The sequence below is a fragment of the Tachysurus fulvidraco genome, chromosome 23, assembly GCF_022655615.1.
Source record: "Tachysurus fulvidraco isolate hzauxx_2018 chromosome 23, HZAU_PFXX_2.0, whole genome shotgun sequence".
NCBI classification, from domain to species: Eukaryota; Metazoa; Chordata; class Actinopteri; order Siluriformes; family Bagridae; genus Tachysurus; species Tachysurus fulvidraco.
Genome location: NC_062540.1, coordinates 8,377,278 through 8,398,409, shown reverse-complemented (window position 1 = coordinate 8,398,409; position 21,132 = coordinate 8,377,278). Strand labels below are relative to the sequence as shown.

Genomic DNA, 21,132 nt, shown 5'->3' with positions numbered 1-21,132 from the left:
ATAGATCAATGAATCAGGGACATGTTTTCCTTCACATATATTTTATTTGAAAACAATAACAGGCTTTAACTAAGATACGTCAAAAGAATTCAATCGACCGAAGTGGCAATCTTTCATTTTTTTTCAAAATGGAAATTAAATAAAAATAATTAATCCCAATGTAAAATGAAGTGTTTTAATAATTTCTCACCAATAAAGTATTTAAATACTATAAAAATAAATCATTACACAAAATAATGTTATGTTTGTGATTACCATGAATGTGCAAACCTTTATACAGAAATATGACGTACAGTGAAGTGTACTAGCAAAACACTGAACTTACAAAATGAATCCACACAAAGCCAAAGAAACTCTGTATACGTTTTATATTGCTAGTTTTCATATAGACAAATGTACACTTAATGGAGTAGCAACTTATTTAATAGAGGCAATCAAGTAGTGTAATGCACTGTGCATGTGTACATCATACAGCGTGTGAAAATCTGCCAACATTCTCACTGACATTTAAGTGTTAATCACAGAGGAAGTGTGAAATCTGGTTAAGCAAACAAGACAAAACAAACCAACAAAGCAAGCAAACTTGTGAAGAAATCTTAAAAACACCCATGACAATGATTAAGAAACAATAATAAAAAAAAAGTCAAGTATCAGTGATACAAACTCAGGCACTGAAGGAGGAAAATAACGTTTGGTAGTTTAAATAAAAACACATGAAATTCTAGCATCACTGTGCAGCACACTAGTGCACGGATCATAACTAGAGTTCAGTGATAAAGGGAAAAGGGAATACGATTTTACCGTGGGCACTGAAGAAAAGAGGAAAAATAGCTGAGAATAATTTGCTGTGATATTTACAATCCTATAAACTGTCTGTAGACATTTGTCACCAGTAAGACTAAACTATGGACTATTTATTTAGCTTCAGACTAAATACGAGAAAATATGCAGGGGTTTGTGATGAGTTGCATAGATTTTGACTGCTCTTACAAGAGGTGCGAGTTTCCTCAAGGTTTAGGAATAATGATGAGACGTGGCATGAAACTGAAACGAGATGTGCTTAAACCTATGTATAGAACAGGACAAATGGGATACGTGCAACATGCTTAAAGAAAAACACAACATGAATGCTATTAAGCATTTAGTGTTGATGCTGAATGCATGCTTATTATTCATGTTTTCCAATTCTAATCTTGTCAGAGCATCACAACACAAATGGTCACGTAACATGATACTCAGAGAACAATTTCTCAGGAATCATTAAAAATACATTTTTATAGTTGCAGCTTTTAAAATGTGAACTTTAATGTGAATAACTGCTCTAGAAAAATCTTCTTACATTAGAACTAAAAACCATCACATTATATTGTACATCCATGGGAGGAAAGTTGGCCTTCAAATAAACTGAAATATAGTATATGAACACACACATTGAGCAGTTCATTATTATTATTAATATTATAGTTTGTTTTTATGATGACTCATTTCACTTCACTCTATTTAACAGTGTTCAGTTGGTCAAATAAGTATGTAACATATCAGTGCTCTCAAATGTCAAAAATGTGTCCTCTGTTATTTTACACACATTTGAGGATAGACTACGACCATTAGAAAATCGGATCCGTATGACGGTATGTGATTAGTATACATATCGAGCTGTAGGTTTGGTCATGGAGCAATAAACTGTAATGAAGCATGACACACAGATGTAATGGGAGAATTTATGGGAGTTCTAAGGCAGAAAATAAGGCTCTGATCATCAGTCGCTCTTCTTTTCTTCTTCACTTTCCTTATGTTCTATATGATCATCATCAGTGCTTTCAAAGGAAAAACCCTTACCGAGAGGAAAAAGGGAGAAAGAAAAAAAAAAAAACCCTCTGAGTTGTGTGATCACGTCATCCCCTTTCATCCATCAGAAAGGCTTAACTCTGAATGAGAGCTCAAATCCCTGATTTCAAAACACACCAAGTTACGTTTCAGTAAATAGAGTAAGCAGTGTGATGAATATATTTGGTTGAATGAAGGAAAACCAGCTAATGCTGCATCAGCAGAAAATGTTGGATATGATGTGATGCTGGATGCATGTGGTGGTGGGAAAAAGAAGGAAGAGGAGTGAGTGCTAGTCCCTCGTTAGTAAATATCAGGACAGTCTGTGTAGTTCCTATCGAAGTAACCTCCAGTGTAGAGCCAGTCCTGTGATCCTGTGTGTGGGTTTGTTCCCAGCTCAAACCATCTGCAAGGAAGCAGAAATAAAAACTTTTTTTTGTTTTTCAAAAAAAAAAAAAAAAAAAAATCCATATAATTCTTACTTCTACTCATTTATTTTTGTGACAATAAGACTAAATCTTGAAGTATGATAGCATCCAATTCTTCCCAGTGGACAAAGCGCTAGCACCACAAGTTTCCATGTGATCATGCACAGATACCATATGCACAGATTTCACCTGGAGAGCTGAAAGAGGGTTCCTGGTGCTAGCTTTTGAAATGAAATCTACCAGGATCCATTTGTGAACCCCAAAATGTTTGAACAGCTCCCAAATCAAATAGCTAAAGGATTTGCCCAGTTTAGCCTGTGGTCTTCAAGAGTATAAAGAATATGTGTTACTCAGGAAACTGTTCATCAGCTTCACGTCACATTCTAATGCTGCTATACAGTAAACTGCTGCTTTCACACATCTACATGTGTTTACAGTACAAAGCATCCTGATCTCGCACAAAAAACCACACAGACTATATTATTTACACGCTATATTCTGTTATGTATCTGTTTTTATGTCTCGGTCTCTTGTCCTGTCTTTTGTCATGCACACACATTTATATTCTAGCTCTTAGTCTGTGTTTTGTCTAATATAGTCCCAGCGTCCTGGAAAAACGTCAAAATGGCTATAAAAGCTTCTTGGTTCGACCGGTTTTTGTTAAGGTTTATCTCTCTGTCTCATCCTCACTACACTATCAATGTTGTTTTGTTATCTACTTGTACATATTAAATGATTACGGCTAGTTCACAGACCTTCTATCTAAATGCACTAAAGAGGGGAGTTTAGCCTATTGATGGGTTATTCTAGAAATATTACAATGTATGAATAAAAGTTCTAGTATACAAGTAGAGTTTAAAATGACTGCAAACTCCAGTGCCATGTTTCTCAAAAACAGGACTGAAGGAAGGATAGGACTTGAACTGCTATCGATAGACTGCAGAGATGTTCCATGTTACAGCACCTTACAGAAGCTAAATTACTGTTCCATATCAAGTGACTCAACAAGGTGCATCTGAGTTCATACCAGAATAGAATGGTTCACAAAAACAGGGATACATTTGTAGATATAGTCCAAAGACCTGATCTTGTATGATATTGCTTAAAGTAACTGTACTGCGATCCCGATGAGATCAATTTGATTTGTCATGTCCAAGACTAGTTCATGGTGAGTACCACCTTTGATGATGTCAAAGGCTTTGCAATACATTTCCATTTACGCCATTTGGCAGACAAGCTTATCCACTGCGATTTACATTTTACCTCATTTTTATACAACTGAGGGTTAAGGGCCTTGCTCAGGGGCCCGGCAGTGGCAGCTTGGTGGATGTGGGATTCAAATTCACCACCTTCTGTGTCAGACAAACACCTTAACAACTAAGCTTCCATGTCCCACCCAGTAATACAGTATGATGTTTGATGGTCAAAGGCATCTGACATGAAGGGCATTATGGAGGAGGTTGTTCTGTCAGTAGAAAACCGTGTGATAGTTTTGAATGACCTCCGCCGCACCTAGTGAACACAACTTGTTGGCGATGCTGGATGAGAGAGGATCTTTTTATAATCAGGTTTATTTCATGCAATTTGTTGTTGTTGCTCGATAAGAAATGTTCCAGGAAATCAAATACAGAGCTTCTAAATTCAAGGAGATTAGTTTATAAAACGATCAATAAAAACATAGTTAACGGTGTAATTCAGATATTTTACCCCAAGTTAAGTCTTGCATTTCTGCAAAATTGATTTGATGCTCCTTCATCTTTTAATGGCCTGCTGCTGTGTGTGTTACTTAAGTACAAGCGCAGATACTTCATTATTAAGGTTAGTCTCACATAGCAAGTTGTGGATGATCCAATATTAAGTTAAAAAGTTAATAAATAAAATTATAAATAGGTCTATCTAATTATTTTGATCATGACTGACAAACAGGTTTATTTCAGTATCTTAACAGAGTAGCAAACTGTTTCTCTGTCCTGGATGGTTTGGATGACATTACAACATGGACAACGTTCTACGTTAAATGCAGACCTATATAATAAAACCTCTTCTTGCAAAGTGTTTACCTAGTACACCATTCCTCGTTTTCCTTTGCCCTTTCTTTACGAGCTGCTCTTTGCTTCTCCTCCAGCCTTTCCTTCTCCCTGCTGGCTTCATCTACACACACACACACACACACACACACACACACACACACACACACACACACACACACACACACACACAAACACACACACACAAACATACAATGTCCTTTTCAAATATTTTTTAAGTGTCAGAATAGCAGAAGAAAACTGTTAATCGACTCAAGAAATTTTGTTTTAAAAAAAAACCTTCATTACCCATGTCTCCATTCTCCATGGCTCGTATATCAGGTCGTAGCCGGCAGTCTGTCTGGGGTAAAATGCTCTCCATTCCTGACTCCAATTCATTCAGTGTGATAGCAAAGTTAGTAAAGTTATACATCTGCCGAGAGAAACGAGGGGGCATGGGCATCAGTGTGATGAGTTAAAATAGATTCAGATGTTGTGTGTGCGTGTGCGTGTGTGTACCTCTGTTGAGTGAGATGGTCTAGGACACACTCTCCAGAGTAGAGTGCTACCAGGGACCACAGCTACAGTCTCCTGTATCTCCGGCATGTCATCTGCTTCATCATTTTCTGCAACATCTGTTTCTTCCTGCATGTTTACGCACACGGACACGCACACGCACACACACACACACACACTTGTCATCTCACTTTTCCCCAATGAGCAAATTTAACTGCAATTGTTTCAGCCAATAAACGTTTGAATGGACCATAACACAAGTACCACTTTTAGATTCTCAGTGTTGTATAACTCACCACATTAGACTCAGATGACACACCACCATAATTAAGCTTCCTATCAGGCCAAACAGCTACAAACCAAAGCTAAAAACCAGTCACACTTTCCTGCCTTAAAGGAGGGGTGCATGATGTTTAAGAAATGCTTCAGAAAGCTGAGTTGGGCCGACAAACAAAACAATCGTGTAGCCAATGAGCAGAAAGGGGCGTGTCTTGTCAATATGCAGTGGCGAGAGTGTTCAGTGTGCATGTGTGACATTAGCAGAAAGTGATTGAAACATTGACATGGCGGATAAAAATGAAAAGCGAGGAAAGGCTTACGATAAGGCAAGAAGCAGGACCCGTGTTAATGGATAGAACTGAAGGATGGGACGCCGAGGGACTTAAGTAAAGTTGGCCGCATATTCACTTGATTATTGTGGAGATGAAATTCAATAACCTCACTGTAATACACTGTACTGTCAACAAATTCAGCTCACACTTCACTGATGTCCTGATAGTTATACTACAACACTTATTTGGGGGAAATGTTTTACTTTTGGGGGGATTATTTTCATATTAAGAAATTCATAAAAATGATACAAAAAGACATTTCCCCCAAATACGTGTTGTAGTATAACTATCAGGACATCAGTGAAGTGTGAGCTGAATGTGGTGACAGTAGTTCTTCCTTTCAGCTATGATAAAGACACATTTCTTTCCATTATTTGCCTGGGTTGCATATGTATGTGTAGGCGGAGCTATCGATACAGGGGTGACGCCCATTTGGGTTAGAGGCGTGTTTGTTTTGGTGATTCCAAACGTCCCCACATTTAAAGGGAGCGTGATTTCCTATTTTGCATTCTTTTTTTAAATAACATTACGACCATGTTTTGGTTGCTTGAGGTTAAACAGGTGGCCAAGCAGGTTACAACATATTTTAAGCAGGTGTAGTCCAGTGTCATTATGAACAGATTATTTGATTAACATGTTTTTTGGCATGAGGGTGTGTTCTTAAGAATCGTATGGCCCTTAATCGTCTAATTAGCTTCTATTCAAATCTGAACTTAAAGTGTGCAAAATTTCCAATCCCTGTTTGTCAATCTGGTGTAAATCAGAGTGAAAAAGCAACAGATGAAGGAAAGAATAAAAATGTGTTAGACTGAAAGAATAAGTTATAGGAAATAAGACTAAATCACGATGCAAGAAGATCATAATAACGTCGAGCTAATGGGATTTGGTTTAGTGTAATAAGGAATTTGAACGCATATACAATGAGCTTCCACTCTGTCAGTCACTGAAACGGCTGGCTGAAGAATGAGGTTGAGGTGAATGGCCGGACAGAAAGATTACAGAAACTCAAATAACCACTGAACCCCGTTAATGTGTGGTGAGCAGAAATACATCTCAGTATGAACACCACATTGAGCCTTAAGGTAAATTCACAACAAGAGCAGAAACCAAAATCAGGTTCCACTCATGTCAGCCATGAACCAGTATCTGGGGCTACAGCGAGCACAGGTTCACCAACAGTGGCTGTAATCTTCAGCTGCACAGTTAAGGCATATGTCTGCCATTTAACTGCCTGACCAGGGAAAGCAACTGTTAAAATCTACACAGACGAACATCATGTTTAGTTCAAGAACAAGCAAAATTTAGAGTCTTTTACTGATTTCTCACCGATTTGTGTTTCTTGGTGTCTGATGCTCCTTTTTTATCGTTCTTGCGATGAGAATCGTACGCCTGTGGGTCTACACTCCATATGCATTCTGTCCATTTCCCATAGATCACACAGCGCTTCCTCTTACTGCAGCACAAAGACAGATATGAGAGAAAAGACAGACACCAGCAACAAATCCTCAATGTGATCATCTTTTATTAAATGTACGTACATAATGTACTACAAATATACATAATATACTATATATATAGGGGGGGGGGGGGGGGGGGCAAAAGGAACTGTATAATATAAGTGATGACAAAAATGTACTTGTTTTACAGATATTCCACATTTTTTAAGTAAGAATAAAGTACAAATAAAAGTATGGCATCCAATTAAGGAAATTAATTAAATGTTAGTGCTGGCTAAATGCTGAGGTAGAACAGGAATAAAACATTATTGGAAAGCTTTGGGGTGATAATGGCATCTCATCTCAACAGAGCAGTGTTCAATAATGAAAAGACAGGAGGTCTCACCTTTTATCCTGGATGTATCCCTCCACTCTGTGCAGCTCTTTACCAAACATCCCACAGGGTTTGAAGTTCAGCACACACTTATCTCCAGTACTGTCATTTAAACCAGCCAGAGTAAACAAGAGCTTACACACATTTACACCAAACAGCTTTAAAAAAAAAAAAACTGTTTCAGGCTGAGATTCAGCCGCTATGTCTAGATTCTGATATCCTGCCCATTTTTCTGAGCAAAGATTCTCAAGCTCGGTCTGAATGGATGGAAAGCAAATTGTCCATTTGCAGATCTCACCACAGTGTTTCAATCAGATTGAGCTGTTCTTAGTGAAGAGTGGAGCATTCCAACACTTTTGGGTTGTGGGTTATGATGCACTCTTCTGTATGAGATGTGAACCTCCACCTCACTCTCAGAATGAAGTTTTGGTCTCATCAAACTAGAGCACTTATTTTTCAACACGTTTGTCTCCAAATATTGTGACAGGACAAGGCTATATTTTAGATTTGTCCTTCAGCAACAGTGGAAGTAAGTTATTCATTTATGTTATCGTAATCCTGTCGTTTTTAATAATGTAAATAAATCAGTTGTGTACCTGTGATTCATTATTTCTACAGTGCCGTATTGCTCAATCCACAGTTTGCCCACAATGACATTGTGTACACAGCAAAAAGGGTTTGTCCATGTGTATGCCTCTTTGTGTCTGCAAGGAACACACACACACACAGACAGAGAGAGAGAGCATGTGACCAACCAGTTACCCAGTAACTACAGAAACCCTTTGGTTTGAAAAACTTCATCAGGGAAAAGCCCCAGAGAGAGAGAGAGAGAGAGAGAGAGAGAGAGAGAGAGAGAGAGAGAGAGAGAGAGAGAGAGAGAGAGAGAGAGACTGGCCTTGGTAGGACAGTAATTCAGGGTTAAATCCACTATTTACAGACATTAATCTAAATGACTCACTTGAGGAGCTCTAACGTGATGGTTCCTTTTGGTTCTGCTTCCACACTCTTGCCCCAGAACTTGAGCTTTGGGTATATAGAGCCATGGAACAGGAAGTGGCCTGCTAGGCCCTCAGCATGGAATGCACTGATTGGTGGGTGATGACTAACCTGTTCAGAGATCAACCTGAAGCCCTGATCCTCTCTAGCAGACAGAGAGAGCAGAACAGAATCACACAGCTGATGAAGAAAAGGAAGGAAAATATATCGCACCAGGAAAACATGTTTACAGGTATTTAGTGCAACCGTCAAATCATTAGTGCAACCATCAAAATGATCTGTAATCTTCAGTTAATACGACATTAGCAACCCATTTAAACCTAAGTTAGCTCCAAAAAGAGGCAAAGAAGAGCACAGAATAAAAGCTGAGCCACTTTCACAATCAAAGCCTTATGCCTGAGTCAGATTTTCTGCTTGGATCTGATATGTCAGCCTTGGCAGATCAAATTCTGATTAATGTCATGACCTTTGCATTATAAGGTTCTAACAAAGTTAATAAAAATAAAAGAAGCGCTATATGGCCAAAAGTTTCTTGACACCTGATCATCACATCCGTATATGGGCCTTCCCTAATCTGTTAGCACAATACAGTAAGCACAGAATTGTACAGGATGTCTTAGTATGCTGTAGCATTACTATTTCCCTTTATCACTGTTAGCATAACAATGTCCCTGTACACAGGGCCAGGTCCATAAAGCCATAATTTGCCATGGTAGGAGTAAGAGTATGAACTCGATTGACCTGCACAGAGCCCTGACCTCAAGCCAAGTGAACACCTCAGGGATGAAACTGAAACACTGGCTGCACTCCAGACCTCCTCACAGGACATCAGTGCATGGCATCACTAATGTTCTTATCCCCACAGATACTCTCCAAAATCTAGTGATAGTTAAATAGCTAAAGTAAGACTACATTTAAAAAAGGAGGTTCAAAACATGAATATATGGCTGTGAAAGTCAGGTGTAGTGTAACTTTTTACACCTGGTCACTTCATGCGTTTTCTGTGATCTGACAGCTATCCGATCATAAAAAGACCAGGTGTAAATGCTCTCCGTAAAGTTTTGGAGACTGATATAAATCCGACCGTTCAAACCACTTCAGGAGTTGGTCTGGGACACATTTCAGATGAAACTGGACATGTTTAAATGAATGTGGTTGTTCAAGCCACATACGTCAGCACTAAACTCCTCCCAAACGGAAGTACGTCACTCGCAAGTGATCTTTCACCCAGGCGTCTCGTTGGGTTTTGAAATGCACTGTTGTGACACATTTATGTGGCCTAATGTAAATGGAACAGTTTTAACAAATCAGATAGCTATCAGATCAGAGAAAACACATGAAGTGACCAGGTGTAAAAAGTCTAATCTGTCACTAGTGTGAACAAACCTGATGAAATGACCAACACACATTTTACTTTTACCAGCAAAGTAATTTCTATACCAGTCATAAACAAAAAACAAGATGTGCTAACTGAACAAACTTCAAGCACCAGCCAATTCTAAAGTCTAATGACAAGGAATACTGTCTGTTTCTGAAAACAGGTATTTCTGTTCAGTACAGTCTTTAAAGTGTGCTGGTGGATATTTTCATCGTTTACCGTAAAAGTTCATAGGTTTCCCCTAAGAGAGGGTTAAACGGCTTTCCAGTCCTGTCCCACTGAGAGGCCACAGCGGACACCGCAAAGGCAGCTACAGCCTGAGGGGAAAACAGAAAAATACAGAATCCAACAAAGCCATGATTTAACTTTTCTACGTAGGAGCGTTAAAAGACAAGCTGGAAATTGAACCTTTATGATTTAGATATTTGTCTGTGTAATTAGACCTTTTCTATTTAAACTGACAATATATATTTAAATTACGAATAAACTGAAAACTTTTACAGACACCTGCACTTCTACAATGTTTCTGTGTACGCTCGTGTTCACCTGCATTCTCTCAATGGAGTCAGACTCTGCACAGGCTTTGGAGATGAGGTACGTGTGCTCCATGTACTCACTGATTCTTTGCAGAAAGCTTAGTGGCTCATTAAACACAATGGGCATGGTGATCTTAGACAGCTCCTGCAACAGCAACACAACTCGTCGTTAAGAACCGCAACAACTGAGAGTAATCCATTGAAGTCACTAGTCATTGCGTCTGATGGCCTCACCAGTCCTATACATTTCTTCAGGATGCTCCATATGCTGAAGTTATTTCTGGAGAACATGGGGGCAGGAAGGGTTGTCCTGAGGGGGTAATATCACACCCATGTTAGCACCCATAATCTGCCACTTTGGGTAAAAGTGTTAGCTTAGTCTGCATATTTTTTTAGCACATCTTTAGAATAGACCGTCTCACAGCCCTGGGGTGAATCCAGCCAAGGAATCTGGCTCTACCTGCGTTTCTTGATTCCATTCTCTTGTACAGGGACATTGTGTTTCTCCGCACCAGCATCCACTACGGCATCTTTAAAGCTGGCTTCTGAAGTGCCCTCACATGACTCGTCCGAATCCAAGCCTGTCACACAAAGACTTATAATGATTTTTTTTCCAGGCATACTGGAAAAGTTGCATAATGTCTTGTAAAAAATGAATGCATGCGCTCAAGTTCACTTACTTTCTGTAACACACACACACACACTCACACACACACACACACACTTTGGGGAAAAATACTTGGCAAAGTTGTCAACACAGGATTCATCTAATAAACTTCTATCAATGGTTGGTTGGTTGCTATAATTTACTGCCATGTCAGCTACCTTTATGGCAAGAACGGTTAATAAGAACTAAAATAACCTAAAATCACAAAGAAATAAATACAGACAAATAAAGACAACTTACATGAAATTTTTTACATTAATATGTGACAGAAACTCAAACTTTTTTCTGATGAAACCTTGTAAAATAGCTCTTTAAATGAGTTGGCCTCATAAAATAACCTTCTGTGGTCATTATGCGCAGGGCAGTCCAACAAAATTTGCTTGACAGTAAGCTTCTATCAGTGGAGACAAATGTCTAATTTCTTACTTTCTGTGACAGCTGTACTCATGTTTAACACACATGAATTAAAGAGGTTTGGCTTTGGCCGAATACGTGTTGCGATAATGTCACACAACACGTCTCGGCCCAACACGTGCCGCAATAAAAAAAAAAAAAATTCAAGCTCCTATGAATCATGACAAATCCTGGAGAGACTGTTAATGGTACTCCCTACATTCGCCTCACACACTTTCTAGAGGCACAGCTTGAAAGTATGGACTAAAACCAAAATACTAATTACAGCTGAATGGATCGCAGCAGCACTACAGCTCACTCACATCCTCCAGAGGCCCCCAGTGAAAGACCCCTGATAATGACAAGCTCCTTTAGAAAATTAGGAACTCTTAACTTCAAACCCCCCCAGGAATAATGCCCTAATTGGCCTTTGCTAGTGACTAACGTAACTCAGCAATCAAGACCTAGCCTCAAAAACTCCAGTCTAAAGCGATTTCCATAAACACCTAAGTCCTGCATAAAGGAGCAAATGTGGTGACTTGATATGGAGGATAATTCACTGGGTTGTGTCGACCTTTTGTCATCACGTACAACCTGACTGGAACAAAGACTTCAGAAACTTTATATGGCTTTTACGGTCTGATTATCCCTTTTATTGATTTATCCATTTTTTTCAGTGTGCACAGTAGTGACAGAAGCTGTCAGCCAGTCTGGTCAACACTGCTACATTATTAAAAGCGTGGGCAAAGAGGAAGGGTAAGATGATATCCAGGTGCCTCGCTTTTGTCCTCCACTGGCCTGTTGTACGCAAACAAACAGCCTGATGGATCTTATTTAGAGGGAGCAACATTCAAAAGGAGTGCTAAAGAGAGGTTCTGAGAAATGAGGTAAAACAGTGGTGTTTAAAAGCAGACACAATTGGCTACTAAATAGCCCTGTGGATGTATACAAGTAAACTTACTGGATGTTGTAAGTCCTGCTTACTTTTCTGGATAACAAGTTCCAGACAAGTTTGTCACATCAACTAGCACATAACTTTACTCAAAATCCAAACAAACCATTCTGCACTGAAACCAGACATTGTCTCATTTGATGTTACTGTGCTCCATCTCTCAAGTCAAGCAATAAGCTCAAGATCCAGTTAATAGAAGCAGACGTACACAAACAAGCGTGAAAATACTCTGACCTTTAGCGGTACATCTGTAGCTGAATCTCAAATGTCTTTCTACACTATAGGCTCTAGTTCTACTAGGCTGTACTGTAGGTAGGGCATTCGGCTCTGTTACATCATATCTGGTCAAGGATACAAACCAAAAGCCGTTTGAAATTTGCACTAAATAGAAGACATTGGTGGTCACAACACCAGACTCCCGCTGTGTTCAGCCAGAGATATTAATCAGAAAGTCTGTTCAACTGCCTTTGACCAATCGCTGTTCTGCTTTATTCTTAGCTCCTTCTGGGCATTTCATGCTACACACGTGTAGGTGTGAAAGCACACACGCTGTACTGAATTACTTATGAATGCACCTAAACACACATTACACATGCTGTCTACTACTTACAATTTGCCAGAAAAATATCCATAATTAGAATGACGTATATGACTCAGTTACAGCGGGGATGAGGAGTAAGATGGAAAATGCCGAAAAATTTAAATATTTCCAAACCATTTTAGTAAAAGCGTTTTCTTATAGGAGTCCCATATTGTTCCCTTTGTGTACCATAACAGCTGACTTTTTCTTCCTAATAAAAACAGAATTTGTCAGTAGACATTTGCGTAAGGTGTTTTGAACGATCTGATATTAACCGACACTCACTGGAAGCTCCACCCTGAGCATGAACATTACACATGAGTAATGTTTCAGCCCATAATCACAAGGCCTAAAACTTACTGTTAAAATGTCCTCACTTTTGAATTAAATGTGGAACTTGTTAATAATAACAAGTAACGTTAAGGAGAATTACAATTGGACAGTCATTAAAGTACTGTTAGGACTTTAGGAATATGTTATGTTAATATCTAAACTCTATTCAATGAAACAATGAGTGTTATGTAATTACACACAAAGCACAAAGCACAAAGTGACCAGACATCACCGATTTGCAGTATATGCTGGTGACTTTCAGTGACACGAGTGGTGGCAACCTTTGGTGACAGGAAAAGTTTATGTAAATATGGAGTGAATTGGTGCAGTGACCAATGAGACTGTAGAGCACATGCGATCTGTGGTAAAGAACACAGTATTCTCCTTCATCCCGTAGGTTAGAATTCCTGTAAAGATGCATTGTGACAAATTACTTTGTTTAAAGCACTATAAAAATATAACTGAACTGAATTGAATATATACCCTGCTGAATTTTCAATACAAATGCTCTCAGATTGCTATCTCCAGCCATTAAAATAAAAAATGTACACACACAATATATATATATGCTGTTTGTGTGAACAAATGACTCTTTGCCTGATCTGTACTCACCTGTGACGGCATCATAGAACTCGTCTTCATTGTTCATTGTATTGACGGACAGCCAGCACAAGCCACTAGAACATGATCCCTCGCTGGATGCTTGACTGATGTTCCTGACTGAATGGATCCCGCTCCAGTTCCAAGCTGTAGACAGGTAAAAAAATTAAATAAAAAAGCAGGAACACAACTACATCAGCACGTCAATAATTCAAACAGAAATAACACAAAAAAATGATCCATGGTGTTTTCTGTACACTCCTTACAATCTATGGATTTCAGAGTACAGAGGAGTTTTGCACCTTTCTGTAATTTGTGCTTCTGGCATCACATTAATTACATGCAGAGCAATGAGTTTCAGGTAATGGGGAGTCTCCGCCCTTTAGCAGGCAGGTATTTGTGAACAGGCATGCTAGAGGACTGATCTTTGGACTCGATCACCACCCAGTACATGCCAGCCTGTGTGTCTGCAGCTGATGGACAGATAAGCTAACATGAGCAAAGAACACAGTCACTAGTACGCAGGCCTTGATCCCTGTAATCAAAACCCAGAGAAATGGCTTCTGCAAAGACAAACTCCACAGAGAGGGCAAATTTCATTCGGTTAATTTCACATCAGTTTAGGTTAAACCTTACTTCTGCTTTATTAAATGTATGCATGTAAACTAAATATATTTTATATATATATATATATATATATATATATATATATATATATATATGGGATTTTTATTTTTGTTCTGGCAAATATCACAGGTAAAACAAAATAAAAACAAAAATAATGCCTCTTTAAACCAAGATCTTGTTTATAATCAAAAAACAAGGAACTTTATTGTTTATAATCAAAACATATGGAGTAAAATAAGAGGTAATATATATATATATATATATATATATATATATATATATATATATATATATATATATATATATATATATATTCAATAGAATTTATTTGTAGAGCACTTTCACATAGTCTTAAAGCAGAATTACAGAAGTATTGAAATAGAATAGAAATAAATAAACAAAAAAAAGTATGTAAAGTTTAAAATTAACTATTTATCTCTAACATCTATCCATAATGAGCAAGCTGGAGGTGAGGGTGGCAGTGAAAAACTCCCTAAGATGATTTGCCACATCTGATATGGAACCCATCGTCATTTGGGTGACACTGAACAGTAAATAAGTAAATAACATCCTTTCTTCAATTCACCACAGTTCACCACAGACGCAACACTAATTACTTCCTGCCGTAGTGGAAATGATCGAAACGATCACTGATGAAGACCTGACCATAAAGCTGACTGACACAACTGTGGTCTGTCACGCCTTCTAGAAAAATATGTGTTATATTTCAGCTAAAGGTGGGTGATACTACAAAGTACACGGTTATACAGAAAGAGATTTTGATGCTACACAATATGCATCACAGTACATAGGTTTGCCTCAGAGTTGTGCATTGCATAGAAAACTGTTTAATGATACTTTTAATGTCCACAAAAATTAAATGCATTTAAAAAAAAATACTGGCAAAGGTTCAGAACAAATGTTGGCATAAAATCAGCTGGTTCGAAATCTAAAAACCTATTACAATATTACTGAATGGTATATTTTATAATCATGGCAGCGATATTTAATCACGTTATTCCCTGGCCGCAGATTACAGTGCTGAATAACACTCTGATCATCATGTGAGGTCGATGATGGAGACACGTTGGTGTGGTGCAGCTCATCATATCAAACACATCTCCAGAGATAAAGCTTTCTACAGCAGGATCGGGTGAAGTGTGTTGGGCGAGGCTTGTTTGAACTCTGAACGCTATTAATATTTCTGCGCTGATTGACTGTGAACTCAAGCGTGTAAGATCGACGGTGTAGGTTAAACAGAGCTCTCATCTTTAGTGGCTCTATAAACATTAAAAAGCCATGACAGATGCTCTATGCAACATTTTATGGAAAATATAGCACAGAATTATGGGACGAACCCTAACCCACTAAAGCAGCACAGTGCATAAAATCATGCAGCTATAAGTCAAGAGTAGAGATACAGGTCTGAAGAAAGACAATTGGGATCTCAGGAACTGTGGCATGGTTGTTGGTCTCAGGTGGGCTGGTTTGAATATTTCAGAAACTGAACTGAACAAAACTGCTGATCTCCACAGAATGGTGCAAAAAGCCACCATGAGCAGAAGAGCATCTCAGCATGCACAACACAACACATCAAACCTTGAGGTGGATGTGGAGACTGTTGTCTGAATGTGAAGTTCTCTGATCAGCACTTTCGGAATGATAAAAATACCTCATCTGGCATCGACAAGCATTCAGTACTTGAAGTTTTTTTTTCATTCTGATGTTTGATGTGAATATTTACCATATGACATGATGTAACATGAACGACTGATAGTTAGCAGTTCTGTAGTTATCTACAGAAACGTGAAGGTGTACAAGTGTTCCTTTTAAAGTGCAAGGTAAGAGGATAGTGCACGCACAATTATCAGCCTATGCAATCTCCCCCTATCAAAAAACAGTCCGATGATGTAGGACGCATTTTAAAACCCGGAGCTAGCGGATTTCATCATAGCCGTCGTGACTACACAACTACGTATTAGGTTTAAAGGGCAAAGATCATGCTTTCCAACTCCCACACAAAGAGAAATGACTCTACAAGAAATCACATGCGCAATGCTATACTCACTGTACTTTGAAGCTATTTAAAAAAAAAAAAAATTTCTAATACAAAATTAAAAATTAAAGAAAGCTCCCTAATAGACAACGCAGCAGTAATGTGGCTACAGTGAGATCAGTACTGTATCCTTACACATTATTAATTATGAACGTTCTATCGATTATATCTCATTCCCACTGTGAGATGTTAAAGGAGACATCAAATATGTTTTACACTGAAATGTCTGTATTGTTGTTTATTTCCCTGCAGTTCTCACAGGAAGACGTGGCTAGCTGTGCTGTTCGCTACGGTCGTGGCCACACTTAAGAGATAATCAGAAGATTAAACTCTTAGCTGTTGAAAACAAGACGCTCTTGTTCCTACTCACCATTTAGCAGTGACTTAACTTCACATCAAACAGAAATCTGCTGACAGAGCAACAGTTATCAGAAGGAGAGTATTACAAAATGGGAAAAATAAATAAATTGTATATACAGTTGTGCTATAGATGACAGAATGGAAAAGAATAGAATGGATTAGAATAGAATGAGATGCAGGGATGTAATAGGATGGAGGTGGTAACAAATAAATATAAGATTATTGCACGTCATTATTGCGTAATAGTGGAACATTTAACTGTTCATGAGGTAGTTTGACTGTTCTTGTGCCTGGTTGTGCTGGTATTTTGGGCTCTGTAGATGGTAAACGTTCAAAAAGCGGATGACTTGGATGTGAGGGATCCAGAGTGATTTTCTGAGCCATTTTCCTCACTTTGGAAATAAACAGTTCTTGATCGGAGGGCAGATGAACAACAATAATCCTTTCAGCAGTCAGACCGTTCTCTGTAGTCTGTAGCTTGTAGCTGAGCCAAACCAGACAGTTATTAATGTGCACAGAACAGACTGGATGACGGTTGAGTAGAACTGTTTCAGCAGTTCCTGTCACAGGTTAAACTTCTACAACTGGTTAAGGAAGTACATCTTTTGTTGGGCCTTATTTACAGTGGTGTTGAGGTGAGTGTCCCACTTCAGGTCCTGGGAGAGCCACAGTGCTATCCATGATGGTGAGTGGTGGGAGTGCAGAGGGGTTTCTCATGAAGTCCACTATCATCTCCACAGTTTTGAGCGTATTAAGCTCCAAGTTGTTGTGACTGCACCAGACAGCCAGCTTTTTAAGCTCCTGTCTGTCCGATGACTGTAGTGTTGTCCGCAAACTTACGGAGCTTCACAGATAGGTCATAGAGGAGCAGTCGTTGGTCTACAGGGAGAAGAGCAGTGGATTCCCTTGACGTGAATTTCCCTTGTCTCACAAGGGAGACAAGGGAAATGCTGCATATCTGTCAGAAAACTGGTGATCCACTGACAGATAGAGCTAGGAACAGAAAGCTGATGTGTGACATTCCATTATGTGATAGCTTACAAACTAACAAACGAGTCTAAAAAGAGTCTAACAAACACATAGCTTTATGTGTTTGTTAGACATGATTCGAAGTGGGTTTTGGCTGTACATGAGCTGTGATTATGTCATATGATGCGTCTTGGCCCAAAGCTCCAAAATTGAAAAATTTCAAGCTTCTTTGAATATTGTGGAATTTCTTGTAAATCTCTGATCACAAAAAAACATTAAAGATTGTCTTGGTCTAAAAATGCAAGAAGTTCTTACAGTTGTACAACAAGTGTTATTAAGAGCAGGGCGCTTAGTATATGTTTAAGAATCCTTTTGTTTTACAATACACACACACACACACACACACACGTCATTTTAAACATAATGATGGTCTTGTGTGATTAACTAAACACATGCAAACAGGTTGGTTAAGCACAAAGGTCAGGACTGTTCTTGTTACAAAGTCAACTGAAACACTTCTTCAAAGCACCAAGTTCACACACCTTTAAATCACACTTCAACTTTTACACTCAAATCAATTGTACAGTACACACACACACACACACACACACACACACACACACACACACACACACACACACACAAACACACACACAGCATGATTCATCAAGTTAAGGCACTAGACACTGACGTACAGACAAGTACAAACGCCTTGTCTCTGGCATACCTGACGATCCTCACACTCACTGATGTGAACATTGCGCAGTTACCCACACGCAGTCACCCGCGGTCACCCACACCCACGCAGTCACCCCCGGTCACTCACACCCACGCAGTCACCCACACGCAGTCACCCGCGGTCACCCACACCCACGCAATCACCTACACGCAGTCACCCCCGGTCACCCACACCCACGCAGTCACCCACACGCACTCACCTGCGGTCACCCACACCCACGCAGTCACCCACACGCAGTCACCCGCGGTCACCCACACCCACGCAATCACCTACACACAGTCACCCCCGGTCACCCACACCCACGCAGTCACCCACACGCACTCACCTGCGGTCACCCACACCCACGCAGTCACCCACACGCAGTCACCCGCGGTCACCCACACCCACGCAATCACCTACACGCAGTCACCCCCGGTCACCCACACCCACGCAGTCACCCACACGCACTCACCTGCGGTCACCCACACCCACGCAGTCACCCACACGCAGTCACCCGCGGTCACCCACACCCACGCAATCACCTACACACAGTCACCCCCGGTCACCCACACCCACGCAGTCACCCACACGCACTCACCTGCGGTCACCCACACCCACGCAGTCACCCACACGCACTCACCTGCGGTCACCCATGCAGTCACCCACACGCAGTCACCCGCGGTCACCCACACGCAGTCACCCACACCCATGCAGTCACCCACACACAGTCACCCGCGGTCACCCACACGCAGTCACCCACACCCACACAGTCACCCACACCCTCACAGTCACCCACACCCACACAGTCACCCACACCCACACAGTCACCCACACCCACGCAGTCACCCACACCTACGCAGTCACCCACACTCACGCAGTCACCCACACCCACGCAGTCACCCACACCCTCGCAGTCACCCACACCCTCGCAGTCACCCAAACGCAGTCACCCAAACGCAGTCACCTGCGCAGTCACCCGCACAGTCATCCATGCAGTAACCCGCACAGTCACCAAAACGCAGTCACCCGCGCAGTCACCCACACCCAAGCAATCACCCAAGCACAGTCACCTGCGCAGTCACCCATGCCCACAGTCCCCCATGCAGTCACCCACACAGTCACCAAAACGCAGTCACCCGCGCAGTCACCCACACCCACCCAGTCACCCAGGCAGTTACCGACGCCCGGCACAGTCACCAGCGCCCGCGCAAGACTTATCAGCAGCAGGAGACAACACTGAGAACAATTGGGTGCAAGACCCCAGTGGTTAAAGAGCATGGCTGTGCAGCAGGTAACTTTGCCACATTATAGATCCTGGGTCTCTAGTTTGATCCTGAGCTAGTGTTAATGTCTGTGGGGAGTTCTGCAGTGTTCTCCATTTCTCCACCTACCTCCCAAAAAACATGCTGCTGAACTAAATACCTAGTTATGAAAGAGAGTGTGTGTGTGTGTGTGTGTGTGTGTGTGTGTGTGTGTGTGTGTGTGTGTGTGTTGCCCTGAAATGGACTTGTGTCCCATTCAGGATGTATTCTTCAGGATGAGTTCATTGAAAAACAAAAAAAAAATTATAACAAAACCGGAAGTTTAAGAAGGCAGTTATGATCATAATAGTACAAAATAATTAGCCATATTAAAAACTATTTGATATTTATTAGTTGAGTGTTTACACAATCAGGTGGAGCAAATCAAGCTCGATGATCTCCACCCTATGAGACACCCTGCCCTAACCCAGGGCCTGGTGATACGCTGATAAGATCAATAATGAGATCTGGTACATCACAAGCGAAGTATAAGACAATCAGTTTTATAGCACAAACTTATTGCAATGTGGGACTGCTCTACTTTTTATAATGGCAGCTTTCAGACAGTAAACAAAAATATATCAATGAAATATGACAACTCAAGTCAAAATACCAGAAATAAAAAGTTCCCATAAACAGCCAGTTCGTCAGTTTAAACAGTTCAGAAAATATGTTATACAGCAAAAGGGGGGGAAATGACAAGCCCTAATTTAAGATATTTTGAGCTTGTACAGTTTCATGACTGTCTTAAGTCACTAGACACCTTTAATGAAATAAATTGAGATGTGAGGTAATATTAACTAAACTAAAATAACTATAAACTCAATATTGCATGTGATTAATCTGTCACTAACCAAACCTGCAACAGTAAGATCACACAGTTGCATTAGAGAGTTTGTCAATAAAAGGATAGTGGATCCATATAATCTCTCTCTCTCTCTCTCTCTCTCACACACACACACACACACACACACACACACACACACACACACACACACACATATACAGTATACGGTCACTATAGTTATAAACAAGCAGCAGCATGAGCTTTCAGCTCGTTAGCTCGCTAGATGTAAATACAGTAAATAACACAGATGCTCATCACCAGGGCTAAATTGCGGATGCTAGCTAACTTCCATACAGGATAACTAAAGCTAATTAATACAAAGGTTTCCTACCGACCGACATGGTTTATTTAAGTCGTTACAGTAATAACAAAGCTAAAGTGTGACGGCAGAGAGTTTATTTCCTACCTGTGCTTGTTTGAACGTGATGTGTTCCAGCGCCTGGTTCACATTGAACCTCTGCGTGCTGGGACGCTAACGCAGTTGACACAGAGACGGAAGTGAATGAAGGAGGCGGGTTCACTGGCAGCGGATTGGCCAATCGCATTCGCTGTATTTTGTCGCCTGACATCATTTCAGGAA

General features: G+C 40.2%; 1 protein-coding gene across 2 annotated transcripts; it reads right to left on the bottom strand.

The window, feature by feature from the left end:
• Window positions 1–161: 161 nt before the first annotated feature.
• On the bottom strand, window positions 162–21,113 carry osbpl2b (oxysterol binding protein-like 2b). Of its 2 annotated transcripts, none has more exons than XM_027144945.2 (14): window positions 20,959–21,113; window positions 13,687–13,821; window positions 10,610–10,730; window positions 10,384–10,459; window positions 10,160–10,294; window positions 9,833–9,930; window positions 8,198–8,380; window positions 7,836–7,943; window positions 7,252–7,341; window positions 6,736–6,862; window positions 4,802–4,927; window positions 4,592–4,715; window positions 4,316–4,406; window positions 162–2,233 (listed from the first exon to the last, which is right to left on the bottom strand). In XM_027144945.2, exons 1-14 carry the CDS (start codon window positions 21,095–21,097, stop codon window positions 2,131–2,133), a joined length of 1,656 nt encoding a protein of 551 aa, XP_027000746.2. In that variant the 5' UTR covers window positions 21,098–21,113; the 3' UTR covers window positions 162–2,130. The 2 variants fall into 2 exon arrangements, with proteins under 2 accessions (XP_027000746.2, XP_027000747.1); XM_027144946.2 differs by lacking the exon at window positions 20,959–21,113 and adding an exon at window positions 16,728–16,848.
• Window positions 21,114–21,132: the final 19 nt, after the last annotated feature.